This window comes from Lepidothrix coronata, unplaced genomic scaffold (assembly GCF_001604755.1).
Source record: "Lepidothrix coronata isolate B3197 unplaced genomic scaffold, Lepidothrix_coronata-1.0 Scaffold136, whole genome shotgun sequence".
In the NCBI taxonomy this organism is placed as follows: Eukaryota; Metazoa; Chordata; class Aves; order Passeriformes; family Pipridae; genus Lepidothrix; species Lepidothrix coronata.
The window spans coordinates 1,746,667-1,765,626 of NW_016690316.1; the positions used below are offsets into that span (position 1 = coordinate 1,746,667).

At 36.3% G+C, this 18,960-nt stretch overlaps 1 protein-coding gene across 5 annotated transcripts in view; it reads left to right on the forward strand.

Annotated features, from left to right (window-relative positions):
* DPYD (dihydropyrimidine dehydrogenase) overlaps window positions 1-18,960 on the forward strand; it is a 336,847-nt gene that overhangs the window by 136,172 nt on the left and 181,715 nt on the right. For 4 of the 5 annotated variants that reach the window (XR_001876800.1, XM_017827217.1, XM_017827219.1 and 1 more), the window contains exon 9: window positions 17,522-17,629. The exons of the other annotated variant lie outside the window; for it this stretch is intronic. Coding sequence is in view for 3 of the 4 variants with exons in the window: in XM_017827217.1 (XP_017682706.1) it covers window positions 17,522-17,629 (108 nt within the window). In the remaining variant the exon portion in view is untranslated. The remainder of the gene's footprint in view (window positions 1-17,521; window positions 17,630-18,960) is intronic. 5 annotated transcript variants of the gene reach the window in all.

The window sequence follows — 18,960 nt, forward strand, 5'->3', positions numbered from 1 at the left end:
TGTTTCCCAAAGACAGGATGTAGCTGCCCACCAATATGAGTGAGTCTTTCTACCTGTGTCCATACAGGCTGCTGGCAAAATAGCTATGCTTTGACATGAACTGCAGATGTAATCCATCTTCTTGAAACAAAGAAGGGGAAATAGTTGCAAAAATAAGCATTTAACGATAATTAATAATCAATAGGTGTTGGAGGCTTGGTTACTGTCTCTGGTAGTTGAGGAGCTCTCCCAGTCCTCAAGGCCTTTCTAAGACCATTGAGAATGGCCTTTCAAGGACATTGCCCACTTCTCACAGCGCCTTGATTCCTGAGTAGGGCACAGGTGGTCAGGATTCCTCCAGTGCTCCAATTGCAAGGAGATAACTGTTAAGACAGTGCTTGCACTAGCACTGTCACAGGCTTTGTAGTTTGCATGCTTCCCAGACCATAAAGATTCTAGTTATGAAAGACGCACTCATTGAGCATTTTAAAATCCTATTGTGTGAGTTGCCCAAGAGCCATCACAACCTTGCTTCTATTGTGTGGTCCTCAGCAAATCACTTAAAATTTCTTTGCACATCTGCAAAGTGCAGGGATAATTGTTTATCTGTTATCTAGGTACTAGATATTTTGAGGATTGACTGTTTGTGTCGCACCTTGCAAATAAGTGCTACAAACAGTAAATGCTACTTGTTACTATTGGGATTGAAGTATCTCATGCAGCCAAGCGTAGAGTAGTATAGTTTGCTGCCTGCCTGATTTGCATTTATACATGCAATGAAACCGGGAAGGTGTTGCTATAATATCACTACCTTTGTTTTATAAATTTTATGGTTCTTGCAGTATAGTCGGAAATTCTGCATGGCATCTGCTACACATTTAATTACAAGGCTTCCGAAATTTTAAATATTCTATTTTCTCCCTTTTTTCTTCAATGTGGCAACAGCATTGCATTTACAGCATTTTTCTAATAGCTTCATTTGCTGAATGCATTGTTCTGTTTATTTCTTTTCAGGTTTTCATGTAATCTTAGTTGGATGTATGATTTACCTTTTATTAATAATTATTCCCCCATTCTGTAAAATCTATGCAATTGAGAATTTTGGCTTCAGCATAGTGTTCGAAACTATCTGTGTAAATGTTTGAATAAATAAGTAAATAGCAAAGTCCCCAAAACCTCCCCTATGATGCCTCAATAATAATCTCTTTTTATCTTGCAAAGACTGCATTTAGAAAATGTTTTATTTCTTGCCTCTTCAACAGTCTTTTAATTCAGATATTCTGAAACGTGGTTTAATTCATTAATTTGTTCCTGAGCTATGACACTCTGAAAATGGCTTTTTCTTTTCTGTTAAATTAGTAATAGAGATGACCATGAAAATAAAAAAAAGCTGTCTGATATATAAATACATATCTGCTCAACATTTGATTTCAGACTCAAGAGGTATTATAATCCTAATCCCTCCCTCCAAAAATTTGAGGGCACGAGCTTTTGGAAAGACCTGTACTTACAGGTGTCTGTGTATATGCTGGGTGATGTGACTATCAGTGCAGGGTTATCAAACTGATAGTTTTCATCACACATACCATACCTTCGACATACAGATTTGATTTTGCATCTGAATGAATAAGTGAATACTTGTTTTCTATTTATATGTATACTATAATCCAAAATAAAGAATGAAGAACTGGAGGTAGATTTTGTTTTAGCAGAGAATTCTGTTTATCTGAGTCTCTCTCTTCTCACACTACTGTTTTTGTTGCTAAGGTTAATTAAATATGTCTAATTTTATATGTGAAGGAAAACTAATTTATAATTTAAAATACTGGCATAAAAGACTTGGCTTGATACAACTGATTTGGTGATGCTGAACTTCTGAAAGACAATTTTATCAATAGAGCTGTGAAGGTACAAATCAAGATTTTCCATCTTTATGGTGGAATTTTTACATAGACTTTAAGGAAACATTATCAGTTGTAACCTGTTAGAAAGTGACATTAGAGACAGAATTACTGTTCTTTTGTGTTGCAAACATCCACAACTGTAGAAAGTGAAATTTGAGAAACTGTTTTGAAATACAACTGAAATCATATGAGAATGGAGGAAAATTACATTCAGTTTTTGATTTAAAGTCCTTGTCCTTATCCTACACTCGATTTTACAAGATTAGGGAGTAATTTTGTTGAATAAGGCAAACCAAATTCCATCATTTACTGGGAAAGGGACTGTGTGTAGCAAGATGTGCTTTCTGCAAACAAGTAGTGCATAGTACTAATTAGAAGGATGGAAGGAGGTTTTGAAGTGAAGAAATTTCAGAAATTAACTTTCGACCCTTGTGTGAGGTCTGGGTTTTTGAGTTCTCCATTGTTGAGCTTTGTTTCTTTGTAGCATGGGTGGTTGAAGAAAGGGTCTGATTTCCTTGTACACTGCTGCTGGCTAAGAGAGCTCTGTAACTGATAGAAACATACTAGTTTTTAAATTTCTCTTACTTTTCTGTAAATGTCTGATATATATGCCTTAAGAGGGATTACTTTTATTTTACCTAACTGTAGTAGAGGATTTTTTTAAATCCCAGGTGGAAAATTCAGACATCTTTCCATGGCTTAGGCCCTCAACTGGGACATGTTTCATAGAATTGTAAAATAACTGGAAGGGACCTTTGGAGATTGTCCAGTCTAGCCCCCTAGCTCAAAGCAGGGTCAGCTAGAGCAGGTTGCCTAGGACTGCATCCAGTTTTAAACATCTCTGAATACATAAGAAGGCTTGCTCTGAAAATCTCCTAGCACTCCTGAGGTTCTTTTCCTCCACATCAGTAATGTACAGATATACAGATCTTTTGGCAGACAAGGTGTGGGTTCCAAAGGTACTTAGACCCAAATCAACAAGAGTATTTAGGTGCACACCTAGAAAGGGGTTTGTTTCAAGTCCTGTATTCAGTTTGGTCCATAACACCTGTGACTGTGTTATAGTTTATGTCAGATTTCTGCAGGGAAACGTTTTTCAAAAGTTGATTTTGTTGTAAGTGCTTTTGCAAACAGATCTGACTTTCACTACCCAACTTGCCTACAAATCCCAGATAGGATTTTCTTCTGGCACAGAGGTAGTCACAGAAGACTGTAAAATGTGTTTCTGAATGGATTTCTGTGTTCAAAAATTTTTGTACTAATGTGAAAGTAAGCATGTCTATTATCTTTTGATCTTCTGTGTGTTTTTGTTTTAACTCTAAACAACATGGTATCCGTGATTGTATTTCATAATTACATATAATTATGTAATTATATAATTTTTTTTATGACTGGCAGAAGCTTTTTTAAAAAAAAAGGTTTGGTGCTTTTTAAAAAATCAGATTTAAAATATTTATATACACTGAATAATTGTTTCTCCTTCGTGCTTTTCATTGACAATATTTCTAGTAAAGCAGACATAGATAGAATGTAGCAATTTTTTAGCATAAAGGAATTGAATATAATCTCTGCTTTTCTGATTCATTGATTAGCCCAAGAAAGTCCAATAGCTTAGGGTTTCCAACCAGGCAGAATATTCAGTGAAAGCTGATGATGACATAATTGAAGTTGAATATATTAATTTTGTCTTAGTGATCCAGAAGTCAATGCACATTAATACTGACTTTGGTCTGGGTTGGATCCAAAGCACAGTAAAGGGCCTAATGCTGTGAACAACTACACTTTTTTCTTTAATTGTGCAGCTCTCAGACATTGTCAGATAGTGGCAAGCACATCAAGCAGATAGGTCTAATAATGTACAGAGAGTAAAAAGTTTCTTGACGGTGTGCGGAGATTAGTTTGTGTAACAAAAAAGATGGAATACTTAAAATAAGCTTATTATGTGCTTGTTTGCATTATAACATATCCTCGAAGTCCTTGACAGTTTTGAACAAAAGTTATCTCTTCATTCAAAACACAACAGTGAAATAATAAAATACAGTAGACCCCCAAATAGTCTTTAGTTCAATGAGCCCACGGAAACCTATTTTCAATTTACCTCCAACGGATTAATAGAAAAGCTGCATTTACTAGAACTGTCAAATTCTACATTTGACAAAAAACTAAATCTGTTTTAAAAAGAAAGAACAGCACAAACCTCATCTTAGATTTATGCTAGTGTCATTGGATTTAGGCACTTAAAAGCAATTTCAAGAGCAGATTTGCACACAACAGAAACCTGTAAGCAAATTGAAAGTGCTGTTTAGGATTCATAGAGGAACAAAATGCATACTCCATCTCTGACATAATTTGTCTTGAGGTTTATGAAATAATTTTTCATCAGATTATAATATTTAAAGTAATTAAAGATACAATTTGCTATTTAATAAACAATGTGTTTTGTAACTTCATTAAAGATGCCGCCTTTCTTAATTGTAATGGTCCAAAAGGTTGTCAGTGAACTGTACATTAACTGCAGAGATAATAATGATTTTATATGCTAATAATTTTAAATGAATAACTCATGTAGTTTTTGAGCCACATGGGGAAAATAATTTGCATTCCTAAAGCTTACTTTGGTATTAACCCCTTTGCTTGAGGAGAGTGGATATCCTTGTATAAAATGTTCATTTGTTTTACATTAGCACTAATGCAAGCATGTAGGACCCACTGGTGTGAAAGGATTAAAAGCAGCAGCATTAGACAAGCATGAACGTTTCAGAGAGAAATCCTTGTTAGAGGAACCTATTGGGACTGTGTAACTTGATTTTCTATTTATTGATCTTGTTTTTGTTACTATTTGAAACTCTATTGGGAGAGATTCTTCCTACTGTAGTACTGCAAATGCAAAAATATGCACCAAGCAGGCATTAAGGATTCATGTTCAGTGCTTGGTATATTTGTGTGCCTGGGTTGACATTAGTATAGGTCAGATGCCATGCCAGAGGAAACATACACTCCCTTGGGAGTATTTGCACCATTGGCTGCAGTTAATTTGAGGTGTCTTTAACTTTCTGACATATCTCTCTCATAGCCATCTCTTCATGGACTGAAAAGGGACATATCGTCCTACCTCATTGGTGCTTTAAGCATCACAAAAAGTACTTGCTTAATATAAGAAGTATAAATTTCCCATTTTGAATGTGTTACTTACCAAAAGAATAACCTTAAGAGGAGGAGTGAGCTTCTGTGCATACCTGTGCAAGTATCTGTACCTACAAACCAAGTACCTCACCCATGATTCTCGGTGACCATGTTTCACTTCATGTTCCTGACTGTTGGTTGTTGAGGAGGTATTTGGAGATCTGCACCACCAGTTCTCTGTCTGTTTTCTAGACAGTAGCTGTACAGCATTTGAGGTTCAACTGCATTATTTTTCTGACCCAAAGTACCAGATTTAGTGCCCTGGCAGCAGAATGTGAAACACCCAATGAAAACTCAGGCACTTGATGAAAATGCTATAATTAGCTAATAAAGACACTGTCTTGGAATAAAATTTTACATGAAATGCTGCATATGCTGATGTTATGAAAGCAATTCATATTTAATTAATGGATTAAAAAAGCTTTAGACAATTTATCACTTCTGTCTTTCATTTACCTTTACTCAGAATAGGGTCTGGTCAAAGTATTACCTTGCTTAGTTATTTCCAGTATGTGAAAGTGTGCAGAGGTAGCTATTCAGTTGCAGTAATGTTTTTCAGTCAATCTACTTGTGTAGGAGGATATCAGTTTAACAGAATATTTACATGAAACTCCTCGCTACAGCTGCTTTTAAAAGGAAAGACAGATAAATATATGCTTAGTGAGAAGGACATCTATGTGTAGTGGGTAAATGACCTGAGTGAGAAAGCTCATTGACCCTCTGGCATGTTACAAGAGTGGCATATTTGTTGCAGTGTTCTGTACTGACACATGGCATGTGACAATCTGAGAAGATAAAGCCTCTGATGACACATACTTATTATTCACCTGCAATTATAAAACTCTCAGTGCTTTTTTTCTTAATTGATAGTGAACACTGGAGCATAATCATGTTGAAAGTGTCTCTTCAGAATGTTGCTTTGAAGAAATGAGTAAGAAAATCTTCTCAAATGTTTTGATAGGTGATTCATGGCACTGGAGCTGCTGACGAGGAACCAATATAGCCAAGTCTATAAATACGCAGTTACGAGAACTCTGGAAACATGAATTCTGGTAGTGTGACAGATTCAAAAAGCACTTTTTGTACTGGAGTAGGTTTCTAAAGTTGCTCTCTTCCTGTTCTACATTCAGATGCCGTTTTCTAATTAGACTAATTGGCTGGCAAATTTGCCAGCTTTTAAATAAAATTAGTTTGGAGGTGACAGAACAAATACCATCAGAAACCTGATTTATTCTTTCTTTCCATTATAATTGTTTCTTTTTAACTGAGCAGAGCTAGGCTTTATTATTTCTAGGAAATTTCTGTTTAACTTACCGTATATGACATCTTTCCAGAAGAAATGAATATTGGCAACCTATTTATAAACCTTTAAACAAAGTAATCATAATAGAATGATTGACCTCTACCTTACCTGCAGTGGCAGTAATGGATAAAGCTCTAGCAAATAACTGTTACCTGAGGTTATTTTAATAAAAAGAGCTTGCTTTAAGTCAGTACATGTGCATTTTCCTGTGTTTTGTATTGTCTTCTGAAGATCCAAAATACACTGAGGGTAATGAGAATGAATGATAACTTAGATGTGTTCTTTCCTTGAACTGCTGGTTGTATTAAATCTACAGCTCCTGTGCAGACCTACAAATCTATAACATCCGCTTCAGATGCATCTGGAAACAAGAGGCTGCATTCTTTTATTCTTGGTCCAGAGATTAAAATTGATCACAGGAGACACAAGGGAGCAGATTTTAGTATCACAGCTCAATGTGGGTAACTGGGATGGTGCACGGCTTCTGTACTACTTAACTGTGTGCATACAGGTTACAAATATTATTGATTGCAAGGGTCAGGCTGGAGGGGAGGTTATGTTGTGTGATGCTATTTGGTAATTTTTAAGGGACAAGAGCTATGAACTCTCATAGCATCTGGGACAGGTACAGTTTAAATCTGACAAATGGAGATTTATGTTTGTGTGAGCTGGCAGAGCCCCTCAGGTAGAAATAATAAATGGAAATGTGATAGGGTTTTTTTTTTATCATAGGTCAAATATTGTGCTGTAGAGGAAGGGAGAAAAAAGATGTAATTATTACCTTTTCATCAGAATGCACTGATGATAGGTTTTCAGTTGTAGATCTGTGCTGCAAGAAAATGAATAATGTTTAGAAGTCTTTTCTTGAGGCATCATTTTAAAATATATGTAGAGATGATTTACCTGAAGTAATTAAAAATGAAGCGTAGGCGGAATGATACAGGAGTAATTACTGAATAAGCTTTATAGCATCTTTTTGTTCTTCCATGTGGACAAAAATGATGTATAAATATGCTAAGATTTAAGCTAAGACAATGTAATATGTTAGCAAAGAACTGGGGAAAACTGTTTTTTCCCTATAGTGACATTTCATATGGAGTGGTAATTATTCAGTGGCTTTTGGAAGACGTTGCTGAATTACACTTAAGACTTCTACATATGAAGAAAAAAAAAGAAAAGGTGAATCCTTGTAATGTTTTTAAAATAGGAATAACCAGAAAGTCCTATATTTTGCAAGTGTTTCTTAGCATGTAAGATTTTCTTCTGGGAAAAGTAAAATTTACAAGTATTTAATATAGATACTGTTACATTGGGTACAAGACTGTGATTGACCCAGCCTTGGTCAATCATGGTCACTGTATTGAAACAGAATGGGAGCTATGGAAGTAGCATGAAACAGAGGAGTAGTAGTGGGTTTAAGAGAAACGTCTATAGTTAGATATTTCTATGATTCTTTTCTGCTCTGATTCATCAAATTAGGAAAAAATATTATAAAAATCAGTGTTTATATTTGTAACACCTGTTGGCTTTTATATTCCTAGTATATAAAAAATACAAGTTGATTTTAAGTAGTACAAGATGATGATGTTTCAGTATGCCTGACTGCAACTTCCTTGCTGTACAGTGTCTGAGATCTGACCAAAGATATTATTCCAGAACATTAATGACTTAATTATTCCTCATGTATTTCTACAGGATGAATTTGCTGCCTTTGATAGATTTTTTTCCCAGCTTTTGCTTTGCAACAATATAGAGGCATAGTATTTGTTTTTCTTCATGATGCCAACTAAGTATTTGTGGTTTTGTCTTTGTGAATGTTTATCATCAGTTTTGTTCTCATTTTATCCATTCCCTGTATGTTTATTGTATGTAGCCTCCACTGATCCAGCTTTTTAAGATTTTTTTCTCATGTTATAAACAAAAAATTAATATGAAGAGATCTTTTCTATGCTAACATTTAATTTTCTCTTTGTAAATTTTAATTTGCTTTGGTTATTTCAATATGTCAGCATGACTGCTTATAAACAGGGTATGTTAGACAGTTAAGTTATAACGAAACAGCTTGGAGGAAGATATTGCTTCTATTGCAAAGAGGTATTGTAGTATTTTCTGCTTTCTTTTCGTGAGTCTTGCTCTCAGTCTCACAATCCAGTTTATTTTGCTTTCACTTCCACATTTTGGATTTTCTATACTGTATAAAAATCACTTTACTGTGACATATGATTTCTGAGATGATAGATTTTTTTGCGTCCTTCAAGTTACTGATAGACAGTCCCCAAGGAGGTGATCTCGCTTTTGTGCTCACTTCACTTCAGCACTGTTTACTGAACAAGAGTAAGCACTGGGGACAGTTTCTTTCCGTGTTGTGAGGTGCAACATATCACACTGGCAAATAGTATCTGGCTGGTGTCTGGAGCAAACACAGCCCCCATGTGTCTTTCCTTTGGCAGGTTAGTGCTAGGAACAACAAACTGGTAGAAGGAAGAAGGAAAGGAACTGACAACATTAGCATGTCAGATTTTAACCTTCAGCATTCCTTCTGTGCCTGGTTCCAGAATGCTCCTGAATAATGACAGCTTAAGCCAGTGGTGGGAAGTGACCAAATTCCAGCCAGGATTAAAAATCCAGTTCAGCTCTACTGTAAGCAGACTAGAGCAAACTCTTTTCCTGGGTGGAATGGTACATTCTTATGGTAGAGATGGATTGGACTGAGACTACTAAATGCATTTTTGCTAGTGACCTTTTCAAATTTGTTGCCAGTATAATAAATGTTACCAAGATGACATAAGAAAGGTTTGCAGCACTATTCCGCTTTATTTTTTACAACAGATGTTTCTTCAGTTACTCTGTATTTCAATTTACAGAACTCTTATGTTCTGCAAATCAAGATTCATAGCAAACTGTTTCAGTGCTTTAAGTCCTGCAATAAACAACACCAGGCAGAACAGAACCAGAGGGAAGGTAAGCATACTTCTGCATCCATCCTTCTCTGTGATGAGGTTTACTTCATAGTGATCTTCACATTTCAGCAAGTTCGTTCACCAGGACTACCAGCCAACTCCTAACATCCTCAACTTGGTTACTTCAAATATGGGGAACACTAAGTATCAGTTTCCAACCTGAGAAGAAAGGCTAGAATTACCATCTGTTTCTTAATTTAGGGATCTGTAAACGTTTGCCCAACCTAGTGTCACTTCTTCTAGTGTATCCTTTAAAGAATTACATTTTGAAAACACTTAGTGATACTGTATACTTCAGTTCTGAGGTATGCATTTAAAAAGAGTGCTTTTAGAGGATATGTGCTCAAAATTCTTGAGATTAAAATCTTCATGGTGCTTAACTTAATAGCCAGATACTGAGATTTGCAAAATCATTGCATAATTTCTCCAGATCTTTGTTTAATCATCTTGAAATACTGATGTTTTTCATTAAAATACATTACCTTGGTCACATTTGAGTGTCCCATATATTGAAAGCACAGGTGCCATATGTTGACTGTAATAAAATTAAGAACAGCAATCAAGACTAGAGGTAGGCAGTGGAGGTTTAGGCTAAAGCCTTGAGAAAAGCTGGACAATAGAATCAAATTAAGGATGCACTCTGCAGTTGATGGGACTAATGAGTTATGGTTCACCCTTAGACAGTTAGGTCAACACTAGATGTCATCTAATCTGACTATGGGATCAGTAAATGTTGTGAAGACAGACCACAAGGCTGCAGTGTTTTGTGATCCACACTCAGACATACAACACTGATTGTGTGGTCATAATCCTAATTTCCATCATGCACATGGATTGATTCTAAATTCTGTCTGTGATTCCCATCTGCGCTTTCTGATGTCTAGGTCTTGTGAAATTTTGGCTACCTCTAAACTGGGATTGGACAACTGGTCCTCAAAGAGAAATTGGATTATAAGAACAAATTTAGTTCTGACTGATCTGACTAATTTATTCCTATTATTTCAATACCATTTGCAAGAGTTCAGGTACTTGTCTCTGGGTCTAATTTAGCAACACAGTAAGGTGTGAGACCTATAGGCTACATTACTTCCATACTTATTCAGATGTTTTTAAAAGACGTGGTATGGATATAGCTATTGAATTTAGAATGCACTGCAGCAATTGTCTATGGCTCTTGTTGATAGATGTGAAGGTTGTTCTTTCACATATGCTGTACACAATATTCATTCAAACTTGAGGGTAAGAAAAGGCTAACCCAAGTGTCTTGTAGTTCTTTTACTTTTTTCCCTTTACACTTTCCATTTCCATGAATGAGGCCTTTAGCCATCATTAGGGGAATTACTTCTACAAACCTTGCAAGGGTACGTATTCCAAAGTAAAGAAATCATTAATAAAAACAGTGAAAAGGAGCAGTTATATTACAAAATAAATCTACCAGGCTTACAGAGAAAACAAATTTGAAGGAGCCACCTGCTGTGAGATGAGGCAGTAATCTCAACAGCAGGAAATAAAGGGAGAGAGGGAGAAAATACAAAAAGCGTAGACATTAAAAAAGTAATTAAAACACTTATCTCCATCAACATACAGAGCAAACAAAAAAAATCAACCACCTAGAAAACACACTCTATTGAACCTCACAACAGGAAATAACAAAGCTGTCACCATAAAAAAAATCTCTAGCAAAACAAGAGAGATTTTTTAAAAATACAAACCTCAAAAGTATTTACTAAAGTGTTAATCACGAATGGACTGAGAAAAGCTGAGCACTTGCAGAGCATTTGTAACTGTACTGGGCATCTAGTCTTTCAGAATCAAACCTATAAAATGTGGAGAGAGTAACTCTTTAGATACCAATGGTTGTCCGTTCCATGTATGGTGAATGTCACAGCATGAATTGTAAGGGTGTGTTTAGTATAATCAGCCATGTGGTACAGCTTCAGTACCTTACTTGGATTATGCATTTCAGTATAGTTCATATCTAAATTGTTGTGTAATATTGATCCACGGACAGCAGCGTAAGCAATATGGATATGAATGAATATGACTTCTTAGAAACAAATAGGTAGAGCACATGCCACTGCACACAAATAGGTTCTATCATGTCTGGAGAAAACTGTAAATTTGACAGTTATAAGAGTTTACAGTTTCAGTGTTATCTTTAAAGAAAATACTTTAATATACTTAAAACTCATTGTCCAATTTATACAATTCGTGGATGATGTAACATTAAATGAACCTGCTCTAAATACATAAATTTTGCTCTCCCTTTCCTCAGACCACAAACTAGACTTGTTGAAGAAGAACAGAGCATTCAGAATTATTAAAGCATGCTTATGGTCTTGGATTTTACAGTGTGTTCTTTCTTCTCTGCCAGGTACCTTTGTAGTCACAGTCTAACCATATGGTACCTGTAGCTGCAAGTCTCTGGGCAAGTGTGAAATGCCATCAGATGTGTTACATCTGAAATATTTTTGTACAGGAGCACAAGGAGCAAGTTGGAACACTCAGTGTGTAAAAGGGCAGGAAGATGGGACAAAATGGGTACTTTTCTGTTAATTCAAAAGGACCCTTTCAAAAGGCAAATGGTGGATTTAAAATTTACCTTTAGGGAGCAATTACCTTAGCTCTGTATATACTTTAGCACATCTTTTAAAGAAAATTTAAAAAGTATTATAAACTCTTATCAGATAATGTTAGTTCCTCTCTGAAATTCCTATCAGTCTCTGGCCATCAGCCTTCCATGGCTCCTTTGCCCAGGGCACATGAAGGGGCACAGTCTATTCCTGAAGCTGGCCAAAGGTGCGGAACTGCTGGTGTGGAACCTGTGCTGCCTCATGGCTGGACTGTGTTCAAGTTTCTGGGTCTCAGCTTGTCTGGGCTTAGCCTCTCGGTTGTTATTTCAGGAGACTTGCATTGCCACCAGAGCAGATATGCAGATAATCAATTGTATGTTTCTTCTGTCCAGTTTCGTATGAGATTCATGGATTTTTCTCGTCATTCTAAGGTAGATTCTGACAGTTGAAGGCTTTTCACCCAGTCCTAGGATTTCCTGTAATGGAAGGAAATTCCTGCTGGGAAGGACAGAAGAAGAGTTTTCCTTGTAAATGTGATTTTTCAAATCTGGTTTAGCTCTGAAACATGAACATGGATATGGCAAAAGTTAGAAAGATGTCACTACCATCTAACTTTCCAGCTCCAAATCTGTAGGCCAAGATAACATTAAAAAAAAATAAATCCATAAATTGGTAAATGGGGTTTGATGTTGGTTTTGATTTGCTAGCTTTAAAAGGTAGAAAAAGGAATGTGCATAGCCAGTCAATCCCATTTTCTTTGTTTCTTTTGGATTGAATTTGGGTAAATTTATAAATGCAATGTCATTTCAAAACAAATTTGAAAGATTCAATATAAAAATGCCAAAATAAAGTGTCTTGGATTTTAAAAAGTAATTCTTGGTATTTTCTAACACAGATTGCATTCACCAGCTTGAATTTACATTTTTACCTGAAAGTAAGGGTTTGGTAAAAATAATTAAGCCAATTCTGATCTTGAAGACTTTTGTCAGGAAAGCAGCAGCTAAGAATGCAAAGAGAGAGGATGTTGCTTGAGATTTCCTAGCTCTTAATTTGTTTCCCTAATTCAGCTTAACTCTTTTCACAATTTAGTATTACCACAATTAAAAATGAAGCATCCCAAACTTTTCAGTAGTTGATAGGAGGAAAACCAGAAAAATCTCACAATGCTTTAGTTTTGACTCTGTAGGCTGTGGCATGTTTACATTTCAACTTCAGCTCCATTTTTTTTTTTTTTTGTCCAGAGATGTGTTTTCAGTCAGCTGCCAGTGAAAACTACATTTAGTGCTTATCAAGGATCAGGACTTATTTTGTGTGTCAGTTATTAAGACCAGTTGAGAAGTTCATTTGAAACTGCAAATCTGCCCAAACATGTCTGATTTAAGTAATCCAAACAATAAGTTCAGGTTCACAATGCATTCCTGTTTCTGGGAGAGGGAATTTGATCAAAATAGGAGAAGAATGTGGTGTTTGTACTCCTGCTTTAGTTCCCCTTTCCAGACCAGGCTCATAGTTACAGTAATAGCAGACTTAGCTGATTGATGTGTTGACATGCCTTGATTTATTTGGTGCAGCAACCAAGTGGACTAGGTGCACTGCTCCACATGCCAATCCCTTACATTGTCTAAGCATCATTCTTGTATAGTGCTTTGTATATCTGACAAATTTACTCTAATCATTTAGTGATTCATATCTCAACTGGGCTAGGGAATTGTACCTAAATTCTCTTTAAATGGAGACTGTGGACTTGACACTGTGACTTGACATGCATCAGCATTGTGAGAACAAAGAGTACAAGATCTTGATAGGAGGAAGATGATGATTTTTTCTTATACATATGTATAAATATATATATTTATATATAAAGGAGGTTAAAGTCTGTGTTTTCCAAAGTCACTGTTTTAGTGGTTAATGACTTTAGAAAGTATATGGTATGTCAGACGTGGGAGAGACATTTATGTTTAGGTATTATACAGTGGAGAAGGGGTTGTGGGGATCAAATGAAGGAAAGAAGGAGAGAAGGTTTCATACTAAGAGAGTAGTGGTGCTTACTGAGAGATGACTGGAGCATCTGGAGATGAAAGGCAGAGCATAGCAAAACAGAGGGTTAGGAATTGAGATGAATTGCTTTCTACGCTGTACTGACCCAGATTGGGACTGTCTAGATTAGCTTTTGCAAAGCTGAACTAGATCTGTCATGCAGGCTGTTATTTTCACAATGTTTCTACTTTCTCTATTCTTAGTAAATGCAGTTTTCCACAGCACTTGAGGCTTCATTGCGTGGTTTGGGTATCAGTTACTTCGGAAGCTTCTTCCCTGGCATAAGCAAGTAAAGGAGAACTGAGGCTTGGGGAGGTCCAGGGTCTTGGCTGCAGAAGATGAGGGGCTGTGCATAGCTCTCTGCCTCTATAAGGGTGTGCAGAGTGTATCCAAAAACCACCAAGGGAGTTGCATTTCTAGGCTGCCTCCTCTTGGTTACCCATCCAGAAGAGTTATTCTTCAATGTAGGGGAAAGAAATAATTGTTTTCACTAGATTTTGATACAAGTTATTTAAATACAGGATATGTGGAATTGTGAAAGATTGTTACAGGACAAGAAATACCAGGTAATAAAAAATTTTTAAAAAATCCTTTTGTATGGATTTCAAGTGGATTTGGAGAGCAGAAAACTTACTGCCTTGGCTTCAGCCTAAAACCTAGGGAAAAGACCTCATATTTTTCTAAGCACTTTTTCTTGGGTGGTTCTTGGCTATTTTGTACTATTCTGTGAGTTCCCTTTTGCTAAAAGATCTCTCTGATTTATCTTCAAAGGGTATTTCTGTTGGTTCATTATTTTAACCCAAGTTGTGTCTTTCATACATGACTGGGTTTTCATATATTTTATTTCTTCTCTAAAACCATTTGCTCAAAACTACATTTTTCCTCTGCAGCTGGTTTGTTTGTTTGTTTGTTTTTGTTAAATATTCTCTCCCAAGAGAGTGTTGGCTATTTATCAGTATTCAATCTCTCTGTAAAGCATACTTCTGTGGGGTGGACATTTATTATGAAATGGTGTCTCTAAAGGGGATCTTATCTGTTCTTGATCTGTTTCTCTATTTGCCTCTTTCTTAGCTAGTGGCTTTAAGAAGTACTCAATCTCTCTATGTTAACAAAATTAAATGCAGTCATTAAAATGGCAAATAGCAAAAGGAGATGCATTAGAATCCAGTACAATTTCCAGCAGATGCTTAGCAAAGAGCTTGAATCTGTGTTAGGTGTTTATAGCAATAAGAGAAAAAATCCCCTGCATTTCCTTCAAATATACTGGAAAAACTGTTTTTAATGGAGTTTTCAAGAAAATTAAAATAGTAAAATAAATAGCAGAGAATGCTATGTATGTTGACTACTTGTTAAGCTTCTGTTTGGTCATATCAGCCAGGCTAAAAATTATTGAATCCAATGCATTCTTAATCCAACTTCTTTGATTTCAGTGACACCGAACTAGTGATGAACCTGGATCTTGAACATTGCAACAGTTCCTTAATTATACTCTTTCTTCAGCCTATGTGAGCAAAATTACTGATGCTGTTAGAGACAAAATAGTTTTCATTAGGAGATCATAAAAGTGACAAAAATAAGTGGGAAAAAAATATTTGTGAGGGTTTCTCCTTCTGTTTGAATGGAGCTGTTAGGTAGAAAGGAAATTATCTTTAATGCAGGCTGCACATCTAACTAATGACAAGAGTGTTTCTCCCAGGAGTAAACTGAGCCCTCTGAACTGGTTTATGGATACCTCAATAGAAATAGTTGCATTACTCTGTCTTCTGCCTGCAGGCAGTCACTGAGAGCTTTCTCTGAGGTACTCTTCTTCCCATAGATAATTTTGCAATATATATGTAGAGGAAAATCTATGCCATTTTAAAAATAATTTCTTCAATGCATTTTACATATTGTTCTTTCAATAGTACTAAGTATTTCTGGCTGCCTCTTAAGTTATCCATTATTCATTCTTCATTAGCTGAAATTCCAGTCTACCCAGAAAGTACAGCATGCAAAGGTCTTGAAGTTCAGTACGTGCTAGTATTTTTCTCAATATCCAACTATAGATCAGTGTTGGTTTGAAAGTCAGGTGTTCAGCAACTGAGTCATGATTTTTTTTTCTAAGTAGAGATCAAGAGAGTGCACAATAGCATGAGATTTATGAAACGCAAAAATTTCAGGATATTTTTATTTGCTTTTTGGCTTGTAAGCCTTTTGAATTCACCGAGAGTATGTATTGTTTTGCTTCGCTTCACTGAAACTGTTAAATCTAAAAACATAATTTTTTTTTCTTTTATTTTATTAACTTCATTCAGGGATCTAGAGGTTTAAGAAACTTCCTCATATAGGTCACTCATGAAAAACCACTAAGTTTTTTCATGACTGAGTTCTGATCTTATGCTGTAATGAGACAGATTTTTGCTGCTTAAGTAACATAAAAAGACCCCAAATCTTCCCTACTTGGAACAGCACTCCTCAGAGCGCAATCCTACTTTGTTGTTGAGACTAACATGGTGTTAGTAGGGTTTTCCAAGAGGTCTCAAAGAGGCGTATGTTAGTCTTCTGCCATCCATGCCTGAGAATGGAGGGAACACAGATTGCTTTGCACGCTCCAGTTCTGCCTGCTTGCTCTGAGACTCCATGGTTCTAGTGTGATTTCCTAGCAAAATTGTTGACATTTACTCCATTTCAGTATGTAATTATTAATTAGCATACTTTTGATGATATTTTGGGGGTTTAGATATAAATTTGAAAGTTGAGACTGTGTTGAAAACATCCTGATAGATCATCACATTTGCATGAAGAAAATGGTTTAACTTCTGTGTCAGCTGGGCTGGGTTTTTGTGCCGTCCAAATGTTCACACAGCAATGAGAAGATGTAATTTGCGAATTGGAAGATGCTTTTTGCTGCTTTCTTTTTACCAAAAGGTATTTGTTGCTATTAATGGTTGTGAAGTGAATCCTTGTCTGTATCCTACGGCTTCTGTCTAAATGTGTGCTATTAATAACTAGAAATAAATGTCAGCCAATAAGGACTTCGAGGTTTCGAGAAAACAATCAAGAATGGCAAAAAATGATGGCATACAAAGACTCACAGATCTACAGCACTGCCATTTGTCTTCCTCCCCTCATCACTTAAGCTGTTCATTATTGCCTCATTTGTATTATCTGCAGACCAGCTGAAAAATGCCTCAAAACAAAGAAAGCAAAACCATTTCACAGCAGTAAGAGTTACATTCACGGGCAGGTAAAGCAATAGGAGAAAAGCTTGCAAGTCTTCACCAGTAGCTTCGCTGCTTTTGCACCCTGTTCTCTCTTACCCTTTCCTCTGCGTTTGTTTTGTTAAGAGTTATATGTGTACACATGCTACCCAGCAATCTGATTTTCAAGTGCCAGTACTATTAAATGATCACCAGTTATATAAGCTACAGGCTGTAAATGTGAAACCATAGTGATTTGTGATGTTCTTTTGGAAACATCTGAGGGTTTGTAAAAGTGCTTGTATTAAGGATGTTTTTGAGAATGTGTGTGTAATGCAAAAAATATGTTGGTCATTAAAATGTCCTATGTAATTCTGATGTGCCAAAAAAATATCTATTGTAGGTTTGCCAGAACCAAACAGAGACAGTATATTCCAAGGATTGAGAATGGATCAAGGATTCTACACATCTAAAGACTTCTTACCTTTGGTAGCAATGGCAAGTAAACCAGGTGTGTGATATGTTCTTGCTGTAATCACATTCAGTAAGTCATTAGTAGTTATTGATATATAAAACTGTTTGGTTACATAACAGCTCATCCATTTATGAAGCACCTTCGAATTAATAGATCTGGGACAGGGTTTTCTCTTGGGGAGTGACAGCCTCAGGAGTATGATCAGGAAATTCAGTCCTAGAGATTATAAACCAGATAGTCATATATAAAAATCTAAACACATGGAAAATCATCACCCCTAATAAGTTATATTTGTTATTTTGAATTATAATCAAAAGGTGACTTAAGCTTCTCATTTGTATAAATTATCTTGATATAAATAGCATATATAAGATAGTCTTGAAAAAATCTGATATTAAAGAAGGTATTTCCAACATATATAAACAGCTGCTTTGTATATTGTTGATAAATTGTTTTACTTGATTCCAAGTCATGTGCTGCATGTTTTAGAGACACATTTAAATCAGCACTAGTTCCTTACCCAAAGAACTTGCAGTCTAAGACTCAGGACAACAGGAGTGTGGCAGGAGTTAATAAAAGAACGCTCAGTTTGTACGCACTGAATGCAGTCTTGTTTTATGCTTTTACATCTTTCTTGGAGTACAGAGATGGCTGCATTTGCTCCCCAAGGGGTACAGCTGCTTTCAGTGTCCTGAATGTGAAGTCATAAGCTCTAGATGTGTGATTTCCATGCCACATTCCTTCATGGTGTAGATTTCCCAGTGTGTTGATAAAAAGAAAATTAATGTACAGTTTTTCTGGACATATACTTAGAACAGAATGTGATATTTTACATATCATAGAATCATAGAATATGCTGTGTTGGAAGAGACCCATCAGGACCATTGAGTCCAACTCCCGGCCCTGCACAGGACATTCCAAGAATCATACCATGAGCTTGAGGCCATTGTCCAAACACTTCTTGAACTCAGACAGGCTTGATGCTGTGACCACTACCCTGGGGAGACTTCCCTGTCACTTCTATTGCCCAATCACCCTTTAGGTGAAAAACTTTCTCCTGATATCCAACCTAAACCTCCCCTGACTCAGCTTCATGCCATTTCCTCAAGCCTCTCACTGGTCATGAGAGTGAAGAGTCAGTGTCTGCCCCTCCTCTTACCCTCACAAGGAAGTTGTAGACTTCAGTGAGGTCTCCCCTCAGTCTTCTCTACTCCAGGCTGAACAGACTAAATAACCTCAGCCACTCCTCCTAAGGCTTCCCCTCCAGACCTTCACCATCCTCATGGCCCGCCTTTGGATGCTCTTTAATAGCTTAATATGTTCTTATGTTACAGTGCCCCAAACTGCAAACAATATTCAAGGTGAGG